Below are 26362 nucleotides of genomic sequence, written 5' to 3' on the forward strand. Positions count from 1 at the left end.
GTGCGACGAGGCATGCACAAAGCACAGAGGCCAGGCTGTGAACGACAAAAACTGAATAATCATTAATGTCCTCCGGAGAAGGTTTTCAGAGATTTAACTGAAAATAACAGATACTACACTTGACCTAAGCCAAAAGGCAAAGAGAGCTGGAGACGACGGCGGTATTTACTAGTATGCTGACGGATGGGGCACGCGTGCGGGTGCCTGATTGGCCGCGCCTGCCTACCCGAAAGGACCGGCGCCACACACGTGACCATTAACCGAACTCAGCAGTAGTTCCAAGTCACATGACTCTCTAGCATCGCAGTAGTTGAGGGAAATTGATGATTATCTACAGTGCTGACCAAAGGTTTTCTTTTTTTTCCCCTTTGCTCACAGGCCTAGCATAATATGGCAATGAGAGTAATATCTAAATTCATAGCTCAATTCAGCGTTATGACGATGCTTAAAAGCCCAAAATTACTCGATACAGCCGCTTAGCCGCCACCACAGGCGAACGGCCCTCGGCGCCGACGCCCGACGTGACAACCCCAGGCTCTCCGCATTTCCCCACGATTTCACGAAACTAGCAGTACATAGTTCCTGAGATTCAAAAGATGCAGGCCTGCGATCGCTGTTATCGTCGCAAGTCAAAATGCGACAAAGCTATCCCCGCGTGCGGACAATGCCAGAAAGCAAATACGCTGTGCAAGTATGTTGATCGGACACGAGAGCCCACAGTCCGCCGGGAAGTCTTCGATCGAGTAGAACGCCGGCTGCGACAGATGGAAGCCAAAAACCGAGCACTATCTTCGCAACTCGCCTCTTGCCGGTCGTCTGGGCTCAACCAAAATGGTTCTATGCCGGACCGAGATGGGAATCCTCAGCCTCCTTTATACTCGCTAGAGACACCGTTCCCGTTTGACCGCAGTGAAGTCACAGATGAAGTGTCATTTCTCTCGAGACAGGCTGGAGGAGATGGTCAGTATTTGGGTGTCGCCAGTGGCGTGGTATTTGCGAATCTTGTCCAAGGCGTGGCTGCTTTGAACCCTTCCATGCTACATGGACAAACCGCTCGTCATGCATCTTCAGGGTCTGCTACACAACCATCCTCATCACTATCAATAGCACAGGAGACACTACCACCGGAGCGGGTGGCTCGTCACCTACACAAAGCATATCTGAGCCACGATCACCTGTGCTTTCCATTCCTCAATCGTCGCGTTACTCTCACAAGTCTCGATCGGATCTATGCCGATGGATCGGTTCTGGAGAAGAATGCTGGGGCTGCCTTCATATTCTATATGATACTTGCAATCGCAATGGCCAGTGCGCATAAATGCGAATGGCAGTCGTTGCCTGAGAGCGAAAATTTCCAGGCTCGGGCCATGACGCGTGTGAAAGAAGTTCTACAAGGCGGCGGCATTCAGGCATTGCAGGCTGTACTCCTCCTTTGCCAGTATCGAATGACCAGCTCCGCCGAAGAGACATCTGCCAGCCTTTGGCATATGGTTGGGATTGCGGCTCGAATGTGTTTTGAAATGGGACTGCATAGAAACCAGACATACTATACCCCAGCCGGACTCGCCGTCAACAACGAGCTATTGGCCGAGAGTGAGACTCGCCGTCGATGCTTTTGGTCAGTTGTCGATATGGATAGGTGAATACTTCTTGGCTTGCAGGACTGCCATCACTTTACTCGATACTGAACAAGCCTGCAGGGTTGTCAGCATCACACTCGGCCGACCGCTAGCCATCCATGTCGAGGATGTGGATACTACCCTCCCAGAGCCACATGTCGACGAATCAAGCGAAACAGGCCTTGAAATGTGCAGTAATGCACCATCACCAACAGCAATTTTCAGCCATATCACATGGTACCGAATACTAAGTGGCAAGGTGATGGAATCGTTACATAGTCCACGCGGACAAGGTCACGACGAAGAATTTATTGCTACAACACGCCTGAAGTTGACCGAGGAGCTAGAGCAATGGCGAGCACAGACACAAAGCCTATCACTAATAGCCGATACTCACAAAACGCGCCAATCAAGCTACTTATCGTCTGAATGGTACGAGCTACTCTACTACAACACACTGCTGATGATCTATCGACCGTCCCCTGCACTGTCTAACGTTTCACCACGAGCTCCTACGGCCCTTCAGCCAATATTTAATGCCTCAAAGGAAGCCATTTCAAGATACGCAATGCTACATACATCCCAGCGCATAAACTACACCTGGATTACACTGCATGCGGTCTTCATGGCTGGGCTCTCATATATATACGCCGTGAGCCGCCATTTTCGGGCTCGACGAGCAGAGCCAAACACGTCTGTTACCGATGACACCCTTGCCACCGATCCGACTATCCTCGAGGTGGTAAATACCTGTCGATCTTGCTCGATCGTCTTGGTAGCCGTATCTGAGCGGTGGGCCACGCCACGCCACTGTCACAAAGTCTTCGATCGCCTGGGCGATGCCGTCCTCGCGGATGTCATTCCTTTCTACACAAAGCCAAAAACTGCTGTACCATCGTCAGCTGCCCATTCATGTGCCCCAGTGGTCGCACTTGGCGAGCCTCAGCCAGATATTCAACCTCCTATGTTCGATCCCAGTGCTTCGATGGCACCAATTCATACCTCAGCTGCTTTCTCGCTGGGCGTAGACACCGTCCTTCGTGACTGCTTTGAGGACTTGCAGCACTTCCATGATGCACATGGTGGGGATGGTCCAATCCGACAACTCTCCCAGGACTGGCTACATGAGATTGGGGGCATGGCCTTGGAGGCTGTACATCTGTGGGGAGAGTGAATAATTATATTTCAGATTGAACAGAAAATGATATAAAACTGCCATACTATATGAAGAATTAGTACTGGACTGTATCAAATCCAGCCCCTTTCCAAGAATTTCACAGGAACAGGCACAACCCGACTACGGAGAAACTCTCCAATGCCTTTGCCAAGCCCATCGATCCTGCTAGAACTGGCAATCCCCCCATCCAGGAAATCGAGGACTCGGAAATGCACTGCTAGAATCTTGGGGAATTCACACCGTTCCACCCTTCTCTCTGTATCATCCTCTGTTTTCTCGCTCCAGTCGTCTGCGAATAATCCCTTCAATTGAGAAACGGTGAGGAATGATTGCAACCACGGGTATTCGTCTTCGTTTCGGACAAAAAGGCCGATGTTTGAGTTATTGGCTTTGTCGCCTGAGCGAGCGTGAACGATGCTTCCCAGCGGTGCTAGTTGTGTTGGACCGAAGGATGTTAGAGGTGCTGGGTGGGGAGTTTCGTAAGAGGGTCTCTGTGCCGGTTGCTTGAGGGTGACGGTAGGTGGAGCGATGGGGACCTCAGTTCCACTGGGAAACAATCTCGCCCGGTGATTGAGGAGGTTCATGTTTATTGAGACCGGGAAGATCTCCATGAAAGGTTTTGGGTCCATGGTGCGGAAGTCGAGATTCATATGATATCCTGCTCAAATTAGATGTCATTCAGCACGCCCACGAAGTCCCTGCAGGGCCATTCATACCTGGATAGCTCTGCATACGCAGCGCATAAATCGGAATTTTAAACTCCGGGGCAGCTATATCTTCCAGCTTTCTCGCCTGTGCAAAAACACGGAGTGAAACAGTGCCAGCCTGTTGACTCTTCGGATCCGTGGCTGGAGACCCATATAACTCGATAGAAAGCTTACTGAAGTTGTTATCCCGGAATATATTCGACAGCTGATTCTGCATCATCTCTGCTTTCTCCGCAACATCCAGTCCGTTGATATAGAAAGTTGCCTCGGCTTGATAACCACCGGGCGCCGCGATGATTGCTTTGGTCGTTTCTGGAGGAGGATTTCCAGTAATACCACGAACTCGAATCCGATCCAAACCGACCTCTTTCATCTCAACATTGTGAAGATCTGCAACAACATCCGAGTTCAAGTAGTGCTCCCCCTGGAGCTCGTAGAGGAACTGCGCAATGGTGTTATACTTGGTAACTGCACCAGCATGTTCCTGGCATTTAGTGATCACACAAGTGCCATCTTCCTCAATCTCTGCGATGGGAAAGGAAAGATCGACCAGCTTGGGCAAAATTGCTTTGAAGCCGGAGAAGTTGGCCCCAGTCACGTAAGGACCGCACTCGATCAAATCTGCGAATGTGAGCGATGGCGTCTAGGAACAGACTGGCAAGTACAATAAAAACAGAGGAAGACATACGGCCTGCAATGAGAGCACCAGCAAGATTATCCCAGGCGTCCTTAGGCCATTGATACCACCACGCCGCCGCGCCGATGACAGGCGACGCATCGGTCACGCGACCACAGATCACGATATCGGCTCCTTCCTTCAACGCCTCGACGATCCCCCACGCCCCAATATACGCAACACCACAATGTGGCTCAAGTGGCCAATCTCCACACATCCAGTCAGAGTGATCCAGATGAGCCAAATTGCGTCGCGTCTTCGGATCCCAAACCAACTCCGAAATGTCGTCTCCAAGAACAACAGCAACTTTCGTATCCCGATATCCCTTCGACAGACACGAATCATGAACCTGCTGGGCCAGAGCTTCCGTGTTAAGTGCCCCTGCATTCGTGACGACCTTGATCTTTTTCTCGGCTATCAAATTGATCGACTCGTCGAGCTGCATCAGAAACCCAGCCTCGTATCCCAGCGAGGGATCCTGTGACTTTGCGATGGCGTTCCACGCGATATTCATTTCCGACAGCCAGTCGCCAACAATAATGTCGACATTTCCGTCTCGCGCCATGCGGAGCATCGCGTTCGGATTGTCGCCTGTCGCGCCCGAGACACATCCAACTCTCAGCGGCCGTTGTCGCATGTTGTCGATCTGTTGCTGAGGCACACTTTGGGTGTGAAAAAGGTCCAAAGGATCAATCACCCAATGAAGAAGACGTCTTGGGCTTTTTAATAGTCTGTCGGTCCGACAGTCCGAGGCCCCGAACTCGGTGCGTTGTATCTCGTTCTGTGCGGAGATGTTGAGGCGCGTCGGCCGTCGGTCCCGGTGTTCTATGCTTCCCCAACAAACAGTTACGAAGACCCCTATGATTGAAAACTGGGAACCTCATATAGGGCAAACTAAAATCTGCAGAATTACACAATTTTCTGTGTACCCATAGGCCAACTAATGTGCCTTGTTGGCATAGCGAGTCCCGGTTGCAGCAGCCACGTAAAACTGCTGCATCAACATCCCTTTCCGTCTTGATAGACTTTACACCATTGATTTTGTTCACCGTGATCACCGGAAGAGCTTTAAATTCACGTTTCATTTCACTTAACTTTTTGAACTCCGACACTCGCTTGTGCGGAGTCATTCGGGAAACGGGCCCGCCCACCGAACACGCTAAAGCATCACCACCTTTCATTATAAAGCGACCCTTCAGGGTCTCATCTGGGGCCCCAGATTTTCAATTATACACCCAGTCATCATCATGCAGGAGGAACCAAAACGTGGGTTTGAATTGACCGAAGATGTGGAGCAGGGTATGGCCAAGGAACAACAAGATGTATGGACATTATCCGTCTTCCTCCCATAGTTCACACTGGCCGAGACCTAACATTGGATAAAACAGTTGAGATGCAACGAGAGTGCTGTATCTGTCAATGCCGCTCGCAGGAAGGCTCTTATCTTCAAGCAAGATTTACGAGTCGTTCCGCTTTCAGCCTTCATCTATTTGCTCTGCTACCTTGACCGGTCGAATATTGGTGAGGACTCGTGTGACTTGGGATTCCAACTCCTTCCTAACGACGACTCAAGGAAATGCCAAAACGCTGAATGAAGACACGCACAACGACTTGATGACGGAAACAAGTATCACCGATTTTGAATACACGTTCGTCGAGCCCATCTATCCCTGCGAATGCCTTCACCTAGAGATACTGACCGGCGTTCAGGATCGCATTGATGGTCTTCCTGATCGCATACGCAATATTCGAAGTCCCTTCTAACTACTTCCTGAAGAAATTGAAGCCTAGTGTTCGTCCAGTCTCTCTTTCCATAAAATCTTTTCTAACAAAAGAGGCAGAGATGGATTGCATTCCTGATGCTATCATGGGGAGCCCTCACCATCGGCATAGGCGGCGTCAACAACTACGGCGAGCTCACAGCCGTTCGATTTCTCCTCGGCGCTATAGAAGCCGGCCTCTTCCCAGGGCTGGTCTACTATCTCACATTCTGGTACCGACCTTCAGAAAGGTCGCTGCGGGTAGCCTTGATCCTTGCCTCGGCGACTCTTGCAGGAGCCTTCGGAGGTGCGATCGCATACGGTGTCGGCCAAATGAATGGGATCAATGGCGTTTCGGGCTGGCGATATCTTTTCTATATCGAGGGTGCCCCATCTTGCGCATCTGCGATCTTAGTTTGGTTTCTCCTCCCCGATTACCCAGAGACGGCTACCTGGCTGTCGGCAGAGGAGAAGGATCTATCACGCGAGCGATTAGCAGTGGAAGGATCTCATGGAGATTCAAAAGGACTGACCTGGGTCGAGGCAAAGCAGACGTTGATCGACTGGCGACTTTATGCTCACTACTTGGTATGCTCCGATCTCTCATGTAGATGGACCGATCGCCTGACCTTTCATTAGATTTATTTTGGGATTTCTACTCCATTCTCCAGTCTCTCCTTATTCACACCGTCGATTACAGCTGGACTGGGTTTCTCCAACTTGCGTGCCCAGCTAATGACCGTCCCGCCATATGCGACTGCGTACGTTGTGACTGTTGCAGTAGCTTGGTCGGCAGATCATTTCAATGCGTAAGTATGATGAAACATAAATTTCCCCTCGGTATCCTGGCTAACAACTTCGGGTTAAGTCGCGGGTTGCACTCCACTATCTTTGCCTTAATCGGAGCGATTGGCTTTCTGTCCTCCGCTGTCCTGCCGGCGGACGCGTACGCGGTAAGCAATTATCCTCACGCCCTGAATTCCCAGAGTCCTGAGCTAATCGAGCAATGCAGCATCGGTATGGATGCCTTATTGTCGCATCAAGTGGTGCTTTTGCCTGCATTCCCCCACTTCTGGGGTGGCTGTCCTCCAATCTGCATTCCACAGGCGCCGCCGGTCTCGCCATCGCCCTCAATATTTCTTTCGGTGCACCTGGCCAGATTGTCGGTGTCTGGATCTATAAATCAAACGAAAAAGAGAAGGGCTACCCAACAGGTCACTGGACGAATGCAGCGCTGTTATTTTTCGTGGCAGCCGGGTGTGTTTTGCTACGCCTCTATTACGGACGGCTGAACCGTAAAGGTGCCGGTATAACGGCATATGCGTATTGACCTGGCTTTGTTCTGCAAGTTGTCTATAAGTGATGTAGCAATCGAGTAACAGTCTTCTTCGAAAACGAAAGATATCATAATCATGTAGACATGTAAATGCAAAGATTCAATGTAAAGAGCATATATCTATTTACAATGACCAGGCACGCCTAGCCAGTGATGCCATTCTATAGCGATCCATCTAAAAGCACACCCAATTCTAGCAAACAAACCAAAACAATTTATAGAACAATCGTCTCACATGCGACAGGAGGTAATCCAAATCCGATGACGGTCGAATTTAGGTGGCGTTGTTAGCGCAGGTCCAGGTGGCGGTCGACGAGCTTTCGTTGATGGACTTGCCCGAGACATACAGTCCAAGACCGCACTGGTAATTGTCAGTATGAATTGACAGCGAAAGACAAGAAGAGGAGATGAACTTACGATGGCACAGGCAATTCCAAGGATAATGAGGTTGACGATCAGGAGGGTGATCTTCTTCCAGTTGTCAAAAAGTTGACCCTTGTTCATGACGATCCAGAACAATGCGGGGAGGCCATCTAGTTGAAGTTAGTATTAATTTGGGGAACTTGTACGAAGGTTGAAAACTTACAGCTAAACCAGCTACCGAAAAGGGCGCTCTGCACGAGGATATTAGTAATGACCAATAAGAAGGGTCTGCGGAGGAACGTACAATAAGACTCAACAGATCATTGAAAACGGGAATCGACTCGGCAATGATCCAGGCAATAGTCCAGGTGCTCAGACCGATGGCCACCCAGGTACCCAGAGCCAAGGGGCTGTTCTGGTGCATGTGGTGCGAACGCTCGCCACGGAAGATACGGACATAGATATACTTGCAGGCGACATGGCCGAAGACCACACCAGCAACAACGACAGTTGGGATGGCCAGGCCGTAGGCAACCTTCTTCATCAAAGGACCAGCCGAGGACAGAGCCGGGGACATAACGGAGGGTCCGGCATAGCAGTAGATAACCATGGCAGTCACGATGTACATGATGGTATCGACAACCTGGAGCATGGCAAGGGCCTTGGGGAACTCGCGCGCATCCTCCATTTCCGACATGATGCCGAAGAAGGACACATGAGCAATGTAGGCGAAGACGATATTGGTGACGGCCAGGAAAGCGTCGACAAAGGTGGGGCTGGTGGTGATTTCATTCGTAACATTTTCGGGAGCCTCGACTCCAATGTCAATCATGGTGACGACAGTCGCAACCAGGATACTGATGGCAGAGACGGTGGACATGTAGAAGACCTTTCCGGAGGTTCGGGGCAGAGCGGCGATACAGCAGACAACCAGGCCGACAACGCCGAAGACGATGGTGCAGGTACCATGGTCGGTGATGGTGTTGAACAGCACAGAGAAGGTAAGAATGTGACTGGCCATCAGGAAGATGATGAACAGCAGCTGGCCAAAGTAGAACAGCTCCCGTCCAAACGGACCCAGGAGCAGCTGGCCGGCATCACCCATGCTGTGCACCTGGGGGTGGCGCAGCTTGAACTGGCCCATGATGTAGCCGGTATACCATGAGATGCCAGACAGTCCGAGAAGAATCAGGAAGGAGCTATGGGTGGGTGGTCAGCTTCCCACGCCAGACGTATAGAGGATCTAGTAGTACTTACGGGACGATTCCCAGAGTGGCAACAGCGGATGGAAGAGACAAAATTCCAAGCGAGATGTTCTCAGCAACCATCACTGTGTGAATAGGTTAGTCAATAATTCCATGGACAGGTACAGTGGTCCAAGGGGCTCTTACGCATGCCGGCTTGCCTGCCGAGATGTCAGGTTAATCCATTCATGATACTGGTTTGAAAACGTAGGACAGCCAAAGACTTACCACCACTTCATCACCCGATACTTGACTTCCCCGGATTCTTCATTTCCAAAAGGATCCTCCTCGGGAGCCGGTTCCTTCTGGAACTGCTTCTCCGCGTCGGTCGTATCATTGTAGACCTCAATGTCCTGAGGCGCGGACTGGGGGGCTTCGCGGACGTTCATATCGGTCTAGTTCGATGGGAGATGGCACAAAGCAAGCGACCGGGCGAGAGAGACAGGAGAGAAATATGCCGGAGGTCGCGCGACGTGGAGGTTGGCCGGAGACGAAGACATAGAGACCCATATTTTTCCTCCTTGGCGCGTGGCGATGGAGAAAAATGGAGAAAATTACATAAACTCATAAGTACTCACAACTAGTTACTCACGATAGCGGATGATAGCAGATTATCTAGAAGGTACACTCCGGTACACCGAGACTCCAGGTGCGGAAATAGAGCCTTTCTCTGCAGAATTTCCCCCCAACCCTCGATAAGCAGTCCAAACGCGCTTCCCATCGCATTCTATAGCTCCCGCCTAGCTGAACTTTGCACTGCTAAGCCCTGCTGACATAATCCACAAAATTTGAGTTTACTGCAGCCCTCACGCACCGCCTGCCTAATATTGACTAGTTGTCGGGGTTTTGCCTTCGGGCACGAACGAACCAACCCCGTGTCCGGCTTGTCCCCGGCCCGGCGCAACCCCAACCGGCCCGGCGCAGACCCCCCGGGGCCCCTCATGCGATACAATCCCGTCCAGTTAAACCCGCACGGAGGGGAGAAGTTAGCCCAGGGATCGGGGCTCCTTTGTGCGGAGAACCGGGACTCAAGCACCTTCCAGAAGGAAGGTAGAACAGCGCCCCACCCCGGCCGTAGAGAATAAACACCAGACCGAGCGCATGGTGGTCGCCGATTCTGAAGTTAGGCGGGCGATGTGGACTATCCGCCATCCGGTGGTGCCGGCACCGCGTGGGATTTGCGGAGAATCGGACTCGGTGAGAAATGATAACATACATGACTAACTCGCGTCTCCAGGTGATCGTGTTTCAAGACTCCGACCCCGGCCCCAGCCCACTCCACTCGTGTTAACTAACCATTTGGGCACCGATGACAAACATGAGATATCGGAGTTTAGCCACTGACCCAACTCGGGCAGTCAGCGATGGAAGGCTGTAGAACTCAGTGAAGTACATCTTGAATCCCTCTATATTACCCTTTTAGTGTTCCCATGCCAAATGTGGCCTCGGTGGTTAGTTAATCAAGCAGGCTCTAGTTTTTCTCAGAAGGGTATACAGTGTATGATGCAGACCAGCGTAATGCTTCAAGCTTGATCGGCATGAACATCATGCATCCCAGCCTTCCCACCGCCAACGTCAACCTCCAGCAACAATATCCACACTATCTCCACGATGGATCTCCACAGTACGAAAGAGCGACTCCGCTCTCTGATGTCAGCGCCCTTACGACGACAACAGCCAGTATTCTCAATCTACCCCAAAGTCCCACTGGAGGTAGTGTTGGCCATTTTCAAAACCCTCTCGACACTAGACCAGATTTGCTTATCGCTATGCTGCAAATACACTTACGAAGCATTCATCTTCTTCCTCGATACACGCAGAATCAAAATCTGTCAGATCGTCCCACCTTATGAGCGTCCTCTTCTCTGCCGCAAAGTTGACATTGACCAGCGGCGCAGAGTGAGACTACTCCGTCGACTTGAGGATCATCGCTGGGCATTCTGCAATGAATGCTGGTATCTCTATCCTAGGACAGAAGGCACGTTGAATCTAAGCGACTCCCTGAGCTTAGGCTACTTTGAGCTATGCAAGCGGGTTCTACATCATGTTGCGATACATCGCAAGGGCGAATCTCTGCCCAGACCGCATGGGATCAGACCGTGTGTGGGCGAGGTGGAAATTTGTCCGTGTTTGACTATCACTATTCGAGACAAGCTGCATTTAATCGAGGCCATTAGGTGTGCCAGGGAGATGCTATTCGATGAAGATGACCGCTTCAAACAATTGCGATTTCCTTCCAGCCGAAGCCATGGCTCAGCTCTTCCGTCATCATTCACGGCATCAGGCGGCCTCGACCACGAATGCACATTTACTGACCACCCGTTCGCAAGCGTCAGGATCAAAACACTGTTCTGGGTGCAGGACGATATCAATAATCTCTTTACGAGGTCTAGGTATGAGTTCACGATGCTGCCATGCACGTCATCAACGAGCATTCCTTCTGGCCTGGAGACGCCGTTCATATTTCCCGAGGAAAATATTAGAGGCTGGTTGAGACGATTCTTTGATGAGGCTGGAACGGAGTTCTCGGGATGGGATAAGAGGAGTTCGATAGCGTCTTTGAGACATGGTTGGCCTACCAGATTCGCGGTGCAGATTGTGCGGAATCTGGGGGATCAGTCTTGGCCGAATGAGGACTGGTCACAGCGTTGTCGTAAATGAAGGCTGTCTGGTCAATTTATGCTAGCTTGCTCATTCCGTGCATAGGTGTCCAGTCATAATGGATGACGTTGATCTAGCTGCAGCGAAAGGCTTATATACAGATTCATGAGATAGGTAAAAGTAATAAGACTCAGGCTTCTGCAACAGTCAGAGTACCAGTCTTGGAGATCAAGTACTCTTCAATCGCCACATCCTTGCCAGCCTCCTTTCCATAACCAGACTCCTTGATCCCACCGAATGGAGACTCTGCGCAGGATGAATTTCCTGTATTCATGCCAATCATACCAGCCTCGAGATTCTCCAAGAGTCTCCAGGTCCGATCGACATCCTTGGTAAAGAAGTAAGACGCCAATCCCATGTTGGTATCATTCGCCAACTTGACAGCTTCCGCCTCGGTGTCGAACCTGTAAAGACCAAGCAGCGGACCAAATATCTCTTCCTTGGTCGTCAACATGTCCGAGGTCATGTTTGAAATGATTGTGGGCTCGAAGAAGTACCCGCTCAGATCAACGGGTTGCTTGCCACCACACATAATCTTGCCACCCTTGCTAACGGCGTCCGCGACATGCTTCTCAAGCTTCTCGATTCCCCGGCTCGTAGTGAGAGGACCCATCGTCGCTCCAGCATCAACACCATGTCCAACGCGGAGCTTCTGAGTAGCCTCCAAGATCATCTGGGCGAACTTGTCGTACACCCCATTTTGGACATAGACTCTGTTGGCATGGGTACAGGCCTGACCAGCAGTACGCCACTTGAGAATCATAAGAGCAGCAACCGCCTGCTCGAGATCACCATCATCAAAAATAAGGAAGGGGCAATTTCCACCCAGCTCCATGGTAACCTTTTTCAACCCCTCACTGCAGTGTCTGGCAACAATACTTCCAACCCGGGTACTTCCAGTGAAAGTGACCTTTCGAACCAAGGGGTGCTTACACAGCCGCTCACTCACAGCAGGGGTATTCTCATTATCTGTCGAGATAACATTAAGCACACCAGATGGCAAACCCGCCCTCAAAGCCAGATCAGCCAACGCCATAACACTCAACGGCGTCTCAGGAGAAGGCTTCACAATTATCGAGCAGCCCGCCGCAAGAGCAGCAGCCACCTTCCGAATAATCATAGCGACAGGGAAGTTCCACGGAACGAGCGCAACACTGACACCGATAGGCTGCTTGATGACGAATGTGCGACGGTTCGAGATAGAAGGCTGGGCAACGGAGCCTCGGACACGCTCGGCTTCTCCGGCAAACCACCAGGCGAAGCCCAGGGCGTAGTCGACTTCACCCATTGCTTCGGTCATAGGCTTGCCGGTTTCGTAGACAACGATCGTGGCGATGTCTTCGCGGGCGTTGGTGATGAGTTCGTGCCATTTTAGGAGAATTTTGGCGCGTTGTCGCGGGTTGATGATTCGGTAGCTTTCAAAAGCGGTTTGGGAGTTTTCGACGTATTGGTCTACGTCTGATGTGTCGTTGGCGGGGCAGGAGGCGAAGATTTTCTTTGATCCGGGGTCTGTGGGTTGTTAGTATTCGAGGTTGGATAGTCAGGGAGTGTATGTGCTCACCTTCCACGTCAAATGTCTTGCCCGATTTGGCCTTGACCCATTCACCATTCAACAGTGATGCCTCGTGGAAGAGGGAGGGGTCGTTTAGCTAAATGGCTGTCAGCTCTTCAATCCCAAGAATGCATGTCCGAGTAGGACCAACCTGGAAGACTACAGACTTGGCCATGATGCCCGACTATTAATTAAGAGATAGTTCACAGGCTCCGAGGTATGCGAATTGTCTGTGCTTTATATCTTCCAGGCCTTTGTGACTCCCGGCCCACGCTCATTTCCGCTTCTTAATCTCTTGGAGCTTTGATGGTCGGTCTTCTTCCTGGTCGATCATGGTTTACCTCACACAGCGATTACGTTGGAGACCAGGACCGAGTGTTACCGAGGGGAAATCAAGCTTCAACACCACGGTGGACCGAACCAATCATGCCGATGAGGGATTCATAATCGCCGAATTATCGATAACATCGACTTTAAACCATGAGCCCCTCATTCGCGGTGATCTGGAGAGGTAAGAGTGGTGACAGAGGAAGGCCGTAGACGAGAACATGTAAGCGGTGCTTTACATAACCGCGACGGGCCGCAATTCGCGTGATCGGAGGATGACTGTCCATCACTAGAACATGGCGATGATGATATCGCAAGCCGATAAAACAAGTTCTTGATGTCGGTACTTAAGCTTGGCTCATCTCATGTCCAATTGGGGTTTTAGTCAACGTGAAGTTGTGACACCCGAAAAACCTATACAACTCTCACAATGGCACCTCCCAAGAATGTCAACATTGCTGTCATCGGTAAGAAAGACGATATTCCCTTATTCCAGTCCTAATCTTATACCTCATGTCTCTCTTTCCAGGCACCGGTGGTGTCGGCTCAGTCTTCCTCTCGCAGCTAGCATGGATCGCCAAGCACACACCTTCAACGCACTTCAGCCTCTGCTATATCGCTATGATCGACAAGGCCCTTTACCACAAGGATTATTCAGAGATAGACATCGACACTGCCGTTGCAACCATGGAAGCAACAGGCAGTGCACTGCCGGCGATCCCAGCAATCATCGATTATCTCGCCGGCGCTCCTCACAAGGTCATTATGGTAGACAACACCAGCTCGGGGGCGATTGCCGAGTCCTATCCAGCCTTTTTGCGACGGGGGATCAGCATCGTGACGCCAAACAAGAAAGCATTCTCTGGGAGCTACCAGCTCTGGCAAGATATTTTTGCCGCGGCGCAATCGGGTGGCTCCTTGGTTTATCACGAATCATCAGTCGGCGCCGGTATGCCGATCATCTCCACAATGAAGGACTTTGTTCAGACGGGCGACGAGGTCACGAAGATCGAAGGCGTCTTCAGCGGAACCATGTCATACCTCTTCAATTCTTTCGCTCCACTACGGGGAACGGGCAGCAAATGGTCGGATAACGTCAAGAAGGCGAAAGAGCTCGGCTTCACCGAGCCTGATCCCCGCGACGATCTAAATGGTCTAGACGTCGCTCGCAAGGTGATGATCCTGGGCCGACTAGCCGGCTTGCCGATTGAGTCGCCAAATTCATTCCCGGTTCAGAGTCTGATTCCGAAAGAGCTGGAGTCGGCGAAGAGTGGCGACGAATTCCTGCAGCGGTTGCCCGAGTTCGATGAGCGGATGGAGGAGCACAAGGTTGCTGCGCAGAATGCTGGGAAGGTGGTTCGCTTCATCGGTAGTATCGATATGGTCTCGAAGCATGTCAAGGTCGGAATGGAGTGGTTTTATCCCTCGGATCCGATTGCGACGCTGAAGGGCAGTGATAATATCATCAGTTTCCACACCAAGCGCTATGGGAGTATGCCGCTGATTGTGCGGGGACAGGGTGCTGGTGGCGATGTGACTGCCATGGGTGTATCGGGAGATCTGTTGAAGGTCCTGGTGCAGCTGGGCTAGGAATAGCAAGAAGTGCACTAATAACAAATGCAAATTCCCTGTGTGTATCATTTAACTGGGAGATGTTTGGTGCGGTAGCCGAGTCGCATCTTCTGCCGGGAGGCGTGCCATCCCATTTCAATGTACAGACGGTTCCCTCTCCTCATCCCTCATCCCTCTTCCCTGCCTACCCTTGACTTTATCACACCGGTCAGTACCACACCTGCCTCCCCTATGTGTGGTTGGTCCTTGTTAACCTGACTGTGTCACAGAACTTCCATACGATGAGACGCGGGCCATCCTTCATGACTGGATATGGGATAGGCGCATTTCTCCCAGCCAGCAGAGAATCTTTTGCCGTATGAAGCCATTTCTGTTCTGTTCTCAATGGATCTGCATGAGTTGATAGCACCTATAATCTCGATGCGTGGTAAGTATATCCCTGCCCCTTCCTCAAGTCTCACGCATGACATGGTTACCGTTCTTCTTCTTTACCTACTAGTAAGTACTTTTTCCCAACTGACTTCGATGATCATTCTTTAGTACCGAAGAACTTTCTAGCATGCTTACTCTCATTCAACTCTCTAAGTACGCATTCAAAAATGTTTGATGGTCACCAGTTGGGTACCTGGGTGGCTGTTTTGAGCGACGACCAGGACTTGTTCTGAGGCATGACACTGTATGTGCCTCATCCTCTTACTCCTGGGAGTATTTGTAATTGGTAGACATACTAGATTCAGGATGGGCGAGGTAGTTCTGTTATGCTGTCAACTAACTATTGTTAGTTCTATATGGGAAATGCTGGGGGAGGGAGACACTCACTTGCGTTGGGAGTGGGGGAAGGAAATTTATAAACGCAAAATACAACGGTCTACATAGTGGGAATGCTTGTGGTAAAGTGAAGTTTTCTCCAGAAGGCAGCTACGCGGGTCAAATGCTCTGTCAGCAGCCGCTTCTTTGATGGAGGCCTTGTTTTCTCCAACGCGTCTGCGTCTCCTTCCACCTGCACTCTCGCTTTCACACCAAACAGTCGGTGAGTATATCCTCTCTTACCCATCAATTCACCATCGTCCCGAATCTATTTCATCCTCTCGGCCATCACCATGCCGAGTATCGCATCATGGAACGGCTCTCTGACATCCGCCAACAACGATTGGCGCGTCCTTACAGTCCGCACTCGTTACAACCAGGCCGAAGACCTGCCACCGTACGAGGCCACGGTTCACCTCTTCTCCATTGAACTCCCTCTCCTGACTGATACCAGGGACTGTTTTTTATACCTCATCTGGCGACGCAGGGCAGTGATGGCCCTGCAGGCTCTGGACCTGGACCACTTGATTTACGCAGGTCTCCCCCGCCCTGGCCGGGATGACCCCAATGTGCATCACTGGCTCCGGCTATCCAGGCTCGTCGGATTCTGGCTGATACAGCACATCGAGGAGCAGCTTTTCCTGGAAATCCAGGAATCGGCACCCTGTCGGATGGTTCTTGCCGACGAAGTCTTTCAAGAAATTGAGGCTCGTTTCGGCACAACTTCCGAGGAAATCGATGAGCTTATCAGCCGTCTTGAGAGTGAGGAAGATTCTTGAATTAGCCATTCTGCATGTAAGTTCATTCCCCTTGCCCTTGTTTTCCCCTTCTTTCTCTTTTCATTTGTTTTTCTTGTCAAGCTTTTCTGGAGCGGTGGTTCTGTTGCTTTTCTAAACCCAATGCAAGTGTCTCTCCCAGTTTGCTGCGTCTTACGCGTTACAAAATCAACTTTCATTTTTCTACCACTCCTGGATCATCTTAATCAACCCTTTAGCATTCAATATCGTAAGGGAGTCAATGTAGTCACCTACGCGTATAACGTCGCACGAATCCGGGATAATGCCGGTCTAACGTCTGCGCTTGCATCTCTCAGACATCAGGTGCATACTGATTTTTGCACCTGGTCTGGAAGCTTACTCGGTTTTTCTGGCTTTTTCCTACGTTAAACGTCATCTTCTCTCACTTTCTTATCTTTCTATCAACTCCTCTCTCCCTCTCAAAATTCACGGGCCGTCCCATCAACAGTTAATCTGAGATCCTCAAAAGTAAAGGTAGATACATACCCTGAACCTCAATCTAGCATTGGTACTCGTTCGCTCTCTACTTCTTAAGGGTCTTTACGCTCTCCAAACTAATCATAACCAACGACGACAAAACTTACAAGAAAATAATCGAGCTTCAGAAGTGTATTGAGGCTATGCGCAATGGAGATAGACACTGGAACAATATCCTCAAGTAGGCCCCATCCAATCAAGCCCAAAATCTGCTTCCCTACGAGTTGATGCCTATCCTCTCTTCTTCACCAAAATTTTCCCCTTGCGTCAAGAGACCAACTACAACGACTATCGTAGCTGGAGTCAGAAGATAGTGGTGGCTCTGCGAGGCCTGGGTCTTGAGTCCTTGGTGAACACACGCGTGGCCCGGCCGGCTCGAGATGTCCACAATTCAGAGCGCTGGCTTCGTCTAAACATGTTTGTGCGATCATTGCTTGTGCTTCAGGTCCATCATGTCCACCTACTCCCCCTCAAATACTTCCGAGCATCCAGCCACGCTGCCACCTATCAGAAGTCGTGGAAACAACTGGGATCGCCTGCCTAATGAGAGCGAACACTTCCGTTTCGCTAGTCAGGCCATTGGCTTGCGTCCGTACGAACTTGCCGTCTCGCTATTTCACATAAAGCTGTCCAAACTCAGCACCATCAACAACCGTGAGCAGTGCAAATTCTGGAAAAACAGGTCATGACTGCCCTGGGGGCGCTGGGTCTTCATCATTTGGCCGATATTGCCGTCCCCAGACTGAGTCTTGAGGATCTGAATGCAGATCGATGGGTGTGTTGCTCCAAGATGATTGGATACTGGCATCAGGCATAATCATTCGAAAGGTACATGAAGATCAAGCATATCTCTCAGCGGACGCATCTCGTTGACGAGATAATGCAGGAGTTGGAGGCGAAGTACGTTGTGGTAAGTTCAGGCAGAGTTCCTAGTAAGAGATGGAGCACAGGTTTATGATACGTTCAAGTCGATTCTTTCAATTCAGAAATGAACATTAAAAATTATAAGCAGAGACCCAGGTTGTCCACATAGGAGAGTCATATGAAAAGTCCACAAAGTTGCGGTAAGTTTGGAAGGTCTGCGTATCCAGGGGCCTTGGACAGGTTAGGCGGCACTGCACATCCGGCCGTAGTGGAATCCCTTGCGCTGCAATGTCATAATTCTGATCGTAGAGCTCAGGATAGCTTCCAAAAAAGAAGGGTCAATCTTATAATTGGACACACCACACGCCATATTCAGCTTTTTGAAAACGGCTCGCGAGCAAATCGGCGACGCAAAGATGGTCGCAATATCAGGGGCAGGAAGAGCAGCTGCCAGTATTGCAGGGTCCTCCTCAACCTTTGAATCGAAATTTGCAATGATGTCGGTAATTCGAATGTAGGCTTTGATGGTAGGAGCTCCGATAATCAGATCTGACATCCAAGTCTCCACAACATAGCTGCTGACAGTGTCGCAGAATATTTGGTCGATCTGCGGATTGGCGGAATGAAGCTGGATGAGTCGGTCACGGATGGATGGAAATGGGATCCAGTCGATGACACTTGGATATTGGCGCTGTAATTGGAAGGAGGTAGGTCGATATTGAGGATGAATAGAGTTGTATGTCTTGGTGCAAGGGTTGATTTGCCAGGCTGTAAGGTTGACGATATGGTAAAACCGTGTTTTGGCATACCATTTCATCACATCTGGTCGTGTGAGACTGTTGAATAGTGAAAGTAGCATCATGACTTCTTGGTAAAAGCTTCTCTGTGTTAGCCAGAACAGAGATTTACTATTGTGCAAACTCACAAAAGCATTGCGGGCCCCGTCGCAGGTCTATTGAGCTCCACCTTCCCCTTCAGGACCTGCCGCAAGATCTGAATATGGTCTGAAAATGGAGAGTTCGTCTCCGTCCAGTCTTTGCCCATGATCATTCTCGAGCTCTGGTTGCTGGATAAAGCCTTGGTGTATGGATCTTGCCCCATCTGATATTCAAAAGACCAGATGCTGGGTATCTCCTGCGCCAGACTGCTCACTCTTGCAGAGATATCTTCTGCCCCCAATGGTGCTTCGAGAAGTCTGGATATCGGCTCAGGGATATTCAATGTACTGATCGGCGACGTGGCCTTGGGACTTCTGGACGGCACGACGATTTGCTGTGCATCTGCAGGTCCGTGAACACACACAATTTCGTCTTCAATTGCCCCCGCTTCGAACTCCTCTAATATATTGCTCAGGTTGAAGCTTGGCTCGTTCGAACTAGTCTTTTCCTTTGGACTCGTTAGCTCATCAATCGAGCTCGAGATAGCCTCAGACCATGAATGCATGTTCGCAGATAGTCGTGACAATTTCGCGTGTACATCAATAAGGCTTTTTCGCAAGCGACTATTTTCCTCCTGTAGCTTCTGAATCTTCTCATCTTGCGGTAGATTGCTCGAGCTAGCGCGATCGCGTAATTCTCTCAAGTGGTCTGCTTGTCTGCGTCGAAAGGCCCGCTGTGCCAATCGATTTCGCAGCTTTCTGCAGTGTCATCTTTAGAAAAGTCCGTTCATGCAACGGGGCAGCTTGATTTACACACCGCTTCTCCACATCAGTATTTCCTGGCGCGTGCTTAGTTTGATTGTTACTTGGAGCCATCACTTGGGATACAGTTTGATAACCCTTTGGTGCAGTAATGGGAGATCAGTCGAGGTCTGCCGGGTGGATTGAAGTATTCATCGATCGATTACCAACAGTCAATTGCCTGAGCACAAGCAATAGGACATTGAGTCAGGACGTGGCTGCTTTATTGGGTAGTCATTTGCGAAAAGGTTGTAGTTTATTTCCGGTATTCCCGTCTTTCCCGCTTATTCCCGCTCTGCTGCCGAGGACCAGTCAATGCCGTTTAAATCAGCCAGTGTCCTCCTAACCATGAAAGCAAGTAGCGCATTCATGATGTTTTGAGCTCTCTAAATACATGTTCATGCTCTCTTGGTTGGCTCATTATGAATTGCAGATCGGGAATGTCTCCACGTCTTGATCAATGTGGCTGAGAAAAAGCTCCCCTGCTTTCTGTCTGATGCTTAAGAGAACTGGGGCTACTAGTAGGTACTGGCAATACTCACAATACTCCGGGGGAAACGAGTGACATAACGGACATGTTCAGATAGGGTCTACACAACTGAAGTTAGAGAATAGAACTTTTAAATCGTTTTTGTTCTAAACCTACATGGCGACCACGTAACGAAAAAGTGGGGCAGGCACTGACAAGCAGTGGTAAATCGACCACATGGCAGGCACGCTTTCGTAAAAAGTCAATTAGAATCGTTTTATCGCTTCACTGTCGTCATTTGGTCTGTCATTGAATTTTTCTAGAATTTTTCTAGAACGGGCAAGTTCAAAGCCGACAGACAACAGTGTACAGTAGTTAGAGGCGAGGGGCAAACTCTGACGCAGTTTCCGAGAGCCGAGAATTCTCGGTTTCCATGCGCGATCGGCTTTGAAGCGTGAGTCTCGGTTCCGAGCCGTCGGCATACAACGCGCAAGAAAAATCGGACAAAACATTCGGGTTTGAAAAAATGGCCGGATTTCATGGCATTAATCTTCTGGATAATGTCATTGTGAATATTTTCTTTTCTTCAATACTCTCTAACTACCTGAGAAGCTCTGTTGAAGTGACTTTGTTGCAAACCCAAGCTTGTTCGTTCAGCGACTAAACCTTCTCGGACTACATCTGGTAAGACAAAAGAAACACCACCAAACTTATAATAAGCTTCGTGGCTGACGTACCTGAAAACAGACTTTCCAATAATCTGGACAAACTCAAAAGCAACAATGCTATGTCCCAATCTTTGTGGCGTGGCCAGTCTGCCGCCAATGGCCTTGACCTCTGCCACTCCCAACGTCTGGATTGAGCTGGACAACAAGGAAAGCCAAAATGCCATCTATACTACATCCGACGAAGTCCAAGGGCATATTAAGATCGAGGTTGAGCGAGAAATCCCTCTCGACCGCGTCGACATCTCTTTCGAAGGAATCTCTTTCACCTCTCTAAGCCGAGCCATCGCATTTGTTCCCGGCCGCCGGGAATCCTGCCAAAAGTTCTTGCACCTTCGCCAACCAACAAATGAAACCGACTACCCCAACGTGAAGAAACTTCTACCGGGCCAGCAATATCGTCTTCCTTTCAGCTTCACCATTCCCAAACAGCTTCTTCCTCAGTGTTGCACCCACGAAACCCGAAATGCCAGCGTCAAGAACGCACACCTCCAACTGCCTCCTACTCTGGGCAGCGAGCCTACCCCATTCTGGGATCTGCGATCAACTCCCGACGCTTCTCCCGAGATGTGCCGTATCCAATATGCAGTTCGCGTCCAGATGTTCGGGGAATCCTCCCCGGAACCCATCTGCGACCTCTCCCAGAACGTCCGCGTGATGCCGACGGCCCAAACAGACAAGACTCAAGATCCCTCGGTCCTCTACATGCTCAAGGAGCAATCTCTCACATCTGGCCTTGGTCGCCGTGAACACGGCCGCCTGGAGATCTCCGCCATCAAACCTGCCCCGATCAACCTCCACTCCACAACCACCGGCTCAACCAACGCCTCGTCCACAGGACTGCAGCTGCACCTCCGCTTCGATCCAGTCAAGAACGAACTCCCTCCCCGTCTCTCTTCTCTCAAATGCAACCTCAACACATCAACCTACTACGCCACCGTCCCTTGGGAAAACTACCCTAGCCAAAACGACATCACCGCCTTCCAAGTCGACCGCGAAGTTTACGGGAAGAGCATGTCTCTCTCCTCCCTAGACCTTTCAAACGTGAAATGGGAGAAACTCCCCTCCTTCTCTGCAATCGTTGGCAAACTCAAGGGCGACGATGAATCCGACGTATCATACATCCCGGGCGAAGAGCAGATCGAATCGTGGAATCAGTGCAGCTACACGGCCACCGTGACGGTCCCGATCAACCTGCCCAAGAAGAACTACTTGCCGACTTTCCACTCTTGCTCCGTGTCCCGGAGTTATGCCTTGGACATTTCTCTCGGGCACCGAATGTCGTCGGGTCTCCGTGGCTCTAGTACGAAACTAAATGTGCCTGTTGAGATGGCTTATATGGGCAAGGAGTAAGATACTTGTTTTTCGTTCATTTTTGATTCCATTTCTTTTGTTATATACCACTTTGTTTTGATACCTGTTGTTTTTCTTCACAAAAGCGTTGCGCGGAGTAAATTTGCTGTCAGGACATAATTAGACTCATACCCCATCAAGTGATTGTTAAATTAGATCTACACCGTTCATTCAATTCATCTTTGAACATTGAGACTCCTGCATTACACGCTAGACCAGTAATTGAATTGGCTTGTTTCATTCGGGGTGTACATTCTACATACATCGAGCATGCCCATGTGAAGCATAACTGGGCACGAGAAGGAATAGGCCAAGAGGCACAAAACGTCTCGGAAACACACAGGGTGAAAGGAAAATAGAAAATCGGAACACCGAGGCCGTCTATTCTGACATGCTGGGCTTGGAAACAACACGACTGAAATATCACCGTACAGTCATAAGGGGGAAAGGGGGTGTTAGGACAATGACTGAAAACAAACCGGGGGAAGGTAACGAAATACAACAAACATCCGGCCCATAGACGTGGGGCTAGTGTCGATGGCAAGTGATCGCAGATCAGACTCGCTCCATCTTCACCAATTGAAATGTACAGGGGAAAGGCGGGGGAACCGAGAAGAAAGTAGTGAGAGAAAATGGTTTTAGTCGAAAAACCGTTGTCGGAGGTGACTCGACTCCTAGTCGAGGGCTCGTCGGAGGTCGCTCCACTTCTGCTTGAGCGTCTCGTGGTTTTCGGAGAGCTGCGTGTGGTTAGATCAGGCGCCATTGCAGGAATGCACAGGACTTTTTTGAACTTACCTCAGCCCATTTCATCTTAGTCTCTACCAGCTCCTTCTCCATCTCCGCCATGCTTTCTTCCATGGAGCGGTTTTCGTTCTGGACTTCGATGTTGCGCTGCATGATACGCTCCATCTCGAGGCGAAGCTTCTCCTCAACCTCAGCAGGCTGCTTGTCGACGACATCCTTGAGATTGGTTACTTGCAGGTCCAAAGCTTCTTTCAGGTCCTTGAGTTCCTCGTTCTCGACCTTGACGTGCACCAGCTCAGATGCCAGCTGAACATGTTCCTTGTCAGATGCCTCAGCGCGCTCTTCAAGGAGGCGAATACGCGATGCTTGCGTCACCACAGTGTGACGAAGGTGGTCCAGCTCGATTTCACGATCCTTCTCCGCTCGGGTTTTTTCCTCCCACTCAGCGGTATAGGAGGCAAGCATCTCCTGCGTGAGAGGGATATCGCAGGCATCCTGCACAAGAATGTCGGCTCGATAGACCTCCTTATCTGCGGCACCGGAGCTTCCGAAGAAACCGGACTCCAGGATCGAGGATGCCGAGGGCTGCTTATCAATGTACACGTCGAACAAACGCTCCTTCAGGAAGGTCGTGAGGACACTCATGTCTTTCATTCCGAGAAGTGTCTCGGTGTTGCGGCGCATAATTGCAACGGCGAACTTGACAATTGTGTTCTCGAGACCCTCCTCAAAGATCAGGTCGTAAATGCGGAGGACGAGCTGAAGAGGGAATCGATAGGCGAACAGGGTCAAGAACCACTGGGTGGCGTACAATTGTGGGGGAACGCCACGTCGGCGAAGGTGACAGTAGAGAGCGGGCTCCAGGTCTTCCAGCAAACGCTCGAACTGGTAAAGACTGCGGTGAAGTCCCGGCATGTCCTGAATAAACATCTCACGAAGTCCGTATTTGTTCATCAACTTGACGAGTAGCTCGAAAGCTTCCACCTCGTCCATCTAGATTTGATATTAGCCCGCCAACGTTTCATATATTGATCTCAACATTGTTCTGCCACTTACGTTGAAAAGCAAAGGCATGACAATAAAGTTCATGCCCTGGGCGTATCCCACGCCCTCATCATAAATGGCATAAGCCTTGCACAGTCCATACAGACTCTCTTGACTTCCTTGGGAGATGAAATACTTCGAATAACTAGTTCGAGCACCCAGATCTCGCCGGATAGTCTTCTCCAGCTTCTGCAAGGCGGCGGCTTCGTCCTTGGCTTTCTTCAGACGAGCGCTTGCGTTGGCAGCTTGTTCCTTGGCCAATCGCTCGGGGTCCGTTTCGTTCGATGGGCTAACGCTGGTGGATTGTGTGGCAGAACCGGAGTTGTTGGATCGAATGGAAGAGCGCGAGGAGGATGTCGATTCCTTCTCAGTTGTGCCGTTGATCTGAAGGTCGGGTGTGCGACGGTCCTTGTCCGTTCCACGGGCCACAAGTTCACGATAAATATCCTCCAACTCTCCGGCGTGGCAGTCGGCCAAAATTTGCCAAATCACGCCCCGAATAGTCTGGGGAATACCTCGCTTGATGGCCGCGTTCAATTCCTCCGAGCTCGCGATTGCCTGGGGTCCGCTATTGACGAGCTGCTGCCACATATCCCAGTCCACGGGCGTAGACGCATCGGATGCGGATCGAGAGAATCCAGACACTGTACCCGGGGCCAAGTTGGCGTTGATTGTGGACTGAGGGACTCCAGGCGGTGTCGCTCCAGAAGCTGAGGCGGGGGCGGCGAGGATGCCTTGCTCGCCTTCTTCGGGGATGATGGGAGGGCTAGCTCCAGTGTGGCTGATACTGCCGTGGCCGGATCGGACACTGCCATCGTCATTCTCGTGCGCGTGCAGCGACGCCTCCTCTCGCATACGCAACAGCTTAAACTGGTCCTTCAGGCTGTTCCGTCTGGGCCTCTTCGAATTGACGCTCGATGCGTCCCCATCTTCGCCATCATGGGATCGGTGATCCAGGTTGCTCGCGAGGGTGGAGACCGAGTTGGCAGTGTTTCGTCGGCTGTTCGATTGGGGGGATTTGACGTCCTTGGTACCGGTTGAGCTTCGGGAGAACCAGGCGAAAGGTCCGCTGGGCTTGCGAGAGGGTGGTGGAGGAGGAGCAGGCGCAGGGTTCTTGTTCACTGGAGGCGGGCCCCAGGGCAAAGATGGCAGAGTTCCGGACAGTCCCATCAAGCCTCCGCTCGGCGGAGATACAACCCCGTCCTTGGCAGGGACTGGGGGTGAATCCCGCTTGATCTCTGGGTTTGCATCGTTAGGTCCGATACGTTCGTCCTCCTTGCTGTTGGTCAAGACCACCTCGTCCAGCGATGAAGCAGTGGATAGGCGGTGCGAGGTGAGTAGGGGGGATTTCTGCGGGGCACTCTTGACGGGTGTCTGGTCGCCGTCATCCAACTCTTCGGTCTGGAGAGATTCTTCTTTCAGGTCTTCTTGCTCTTTCGAGTGGTCTTGCTGGTTCATATCCTTCAATTCATCGCTTGTGTCGATTTGGAGCTTCACCTCCTCCACGGGATCCTCCACGGGGCCATCGCCGGGGGTGGTGTTTTCGGTATCGTTGACCTGCTCCTCATCACCATCTTGGCTCTTGGCCTTCTTCTTTTTGTTCTTCTTGTTCTTCTTTTTTCCTTTGGCTTCACCCTCCGTGGTGTCGTCCTTCTGCTCGTCCTGCGATGCAGAAGGGTAGGATGGTTTCTCCGTCGTGTCGGGGGAGGGCGCAGTGCCGACTGGAGGGCTGTCGGTCAAGGAGCGAGTTGAAGCGGACTTGGGGATCGTAACATTGAGGTTCTCTGAGTGTTCGGGGGCATCGTCGAAGGACTCCTGATGTGGGCGATTAGCATGACAACGCACAACACGGGGCGGAGCGCGCACTCACCCCGACGTAGTCGTTGCTGTTGCGATTCGACATGGCGTAGGGGGACTTCAAGCAATGAGCGAGTGTAACATCACATCCACGGCCGGCGAAAGATGGAGAGGAGAGTCGATGTGGAAGGGAGAATATCGGAGGTCGAGCCAGGCACGTCCCGCGGTGATTGGTTGTGGGGCGGGCGCGGGCGACCTGTCGATCGGAACGGTTGGAATGCATTTCCCACACATTTCAGCCTGCATTACTACATAGTAGGATGGACTAGTATGTGCTAGGGGCGATGCGGCCTAGTGCATGCGATCGGTCGAATACTTTACCTTCCAGTGTATGCAGGGGTCGGCATTCCGATGCTATTCACCCCCGAGATGCTGCTATGTAGCCACCTATACATCTACGCGAGACCTAACGTAATCGGTAAGCGAGCCGCGCATGTAAGCCAGTCGCGCACCCACCCCAAAACGCGTCTATGAATTAGCACTTAATTCATTCAACCACCCACCATGCCACCAATTCGTGCCAGAGGCTCTACAAATTCAACAGAGCAAGAGG

The 26362-nt window shown here is 50.9% G+C and overlaps 10 protein-coding genes across 10 annotated transcripts; 5 read left to right on the forward strand and 5 right to left on the reverse strand.

Moving 5' to 3' along the window:
* Window positions 1-1301: 1301 nt before the first annotated feature.
* N7532_003133 (fungal specific transcription factor domain-containing protein) lies at window positions 1302-2793 on the forward strand (the record flags this gene model as incomplete). Its single annotated transcript, XM_056615627.1, has 2 exons — window positions 1302-1639; window positions 1701-2793. The coding sequence occupies 2 exons, from the start codon at window positions 1302-1304 to the stop codon at window positions 2791-2793; spliced, it is 1431 nt and encodes a 476-aa protein (XP_056475984.1).
* A 74-nt stretch (window positions 2794-2867) lies between these two features.
* N7532_003134 (acyclic terpene utilization AtuA family protein) lies at window positions 2868-4816 on the reverse strand (the record flags this gene model as incomplete). The annotated part of the gene is made up of 3 exons (XM_056615628.1): window positions 2868-3454; window positions 3513-4124; window positions 4192-4816. 3 exons carry the CDS (start codon window positions 4814-4816, stop codon window positions 2868-2870), a joined length of 1824 nt encoding a protein of 607 aa, XP_056475985.1.
* Window positions 4817-5426: 610 nt separating this feature from the next.
* On the forward strand, window positions 5427-7269 carry N7532_003135 (uncharacterized protein; the record flags this gene model as incomplete). The annotated part of the gene is made up of 8 exons (XM_056615629.1): window positions 5427-5501; window positions 5568-5700; window positions 5753-5828; window positions 5890-5971; window positions 6021-6527; window positions 6579-6748; window positions 6808-6892; window positions 6952-7269. The coding sequence occupies 8 exons, from the start codon at window positions 5427-5429 to the stop codon at window positions 7267-7269; spliced, it is 1446 nt and encodes a 481-aa protein (XP_056475986.1).
* Window positions 7270-7549: 280 nt separating this feature from the next.
* On the reverse strand, window positions 7550-9271 carry N7532_003136 (uncharacterized protein; the record flags this gene model as incomplete). Its single annotated transcript, XM_056615630.1, has 7 exons — window positions 7550-7636; window positions 7693-7808; window positions 7862-7889; window positions 7943-8837; window positions 8896-8968; window positions 9030-9043; window positions 9111-9271. 7 exons carry the CDS (start codon window positions 9269-9271, stop codon window positions 7550-7552), a joined length of 1374 nt encoding a protein of 457 aa, XP_056475987.1.
* A 2402-nt stretch (window positions 9272-11673) lies between these two features.
* On the reverse strand, window positions 11674-13270 carry N7532_003137 (NAD-dependent succinate-semialdehyde dehydrogenase; the record flags this gene model as incomplete). The annotated part of the gene is made up of 3 exons (XM_056615631.1): window positions 11674-13052; window positions 13105-13192; window positions 13247-13270. The coding sequence occupies 3 exons, from the start codon at window positions 13268-13270 to the stop codon at window positions 11674-11676; spliced, it is 1491 nt and encodes a 496-aa protein (XP_056475988.1).
* Window positions 13271-13852: 582 nt separating this feature from the next.
* On the forward strand, window positions 13853-15012 carry N7532_003138 (Homoserine dehydrogenase; the record flags this gene model as incomplete). The annotated part of the gene is made up of 2 exons (XM_056615632.1): window positions 13853-13889; window positions 13952-15012. The coding sequence occupies 2 exons, from the start codon at window positions 13853-13855 to the stop codon at window positions 15010-15012; spliced, it is 1098 nt and encodes a 365-aa protein (XP_056475989.1).
* Window positions 15013-16094: 1082 nt separating this feature from the next.
* Window positions 16095-16580, forward strand: N7532_003139 (uncharacterized protein; the record flags this gene model as incomplete). The annotated part of the gene is made up of 1 exon (XM_056615633.1): window positions 16095-16580. The coding sequence occupies one exon, from the start codon at window positions 16095-16097 to the stop codon at window positions 16578-16580; it is 486 nt and encodes a 161-aa protein (XP_056475990.1).
* Window positions 16581-18180: 1600 nt separating this feature from the next.
* N7532_003140 (bZIP transcription factor) lies at window positions 18181-19692 on the reverse strand (the record flags this gene model as incomplete). Its single annotated transcript, XM_056615634.1, has 3 exons — window positions 18181-18775; window positions 18865-19575; window positions 19634-19692. 3 exons carry the CDS (start codon window positions 19690-19692, stop codon window positions 18181-18183), a joined length of 1365 nt encoding a protein of 454 aa, XP_056475991.1.
* A 1176-nt stretch (window positions 19693-20868) lies between these two features.
* N7532_003141 (uncharacterized protein) lies at window positions 20869-22164 on the forward strand (the record flags this gene model as incomplete). Its single annotated transcript, XM_056615635.1, has 1 exon — window positions 20869-22164. One exon carries the CDS (start codon window positions 20869-20871, stop codon window positions 22162-22164), a length of 1296 nt encoding a protein of 431 aa, XP_056475992.1.
* Window positions 22165-22838: 674 nt separating this feature from the next.
* N7532_003142 (putative GTPase activating protein (Gyp5)) lies at window positions 22839-25855 on the reverse strand (the record flags this gene model as incomplete). The annotated part of the gene is made up of 4 exons (XM_056615636.1): window positions 22839-22901; window positions 22960-23901; window positions 23965-25767; window positions 25823-25855. 4 exons carry the CDS (start codon window positions 25853-25855, stop codon window positions 22839-22841), a joined length of 2841 nt encoding a protein of 946 aa, XP_056475993.1.
* Between the last annotated feature and the right edge of the window lie 507 nt (window positions 25856-26362).

This window comes from Penicillium argentinense (assembly GCF_028826775.1).
Source record: "Penicillium argentinense strain IBT 30761 chromosome Unknown utg000004l_segment0_segment0, whole genome shotgun sequence".
Classification (NCBI taxonomy): domain Eukaryota; kingdom Fungi; phylum Ascomycota; class Eurotiomycetes; order Eurotiales; family Aspergillaceae; genus Penicillium; species Penicillium argentinense.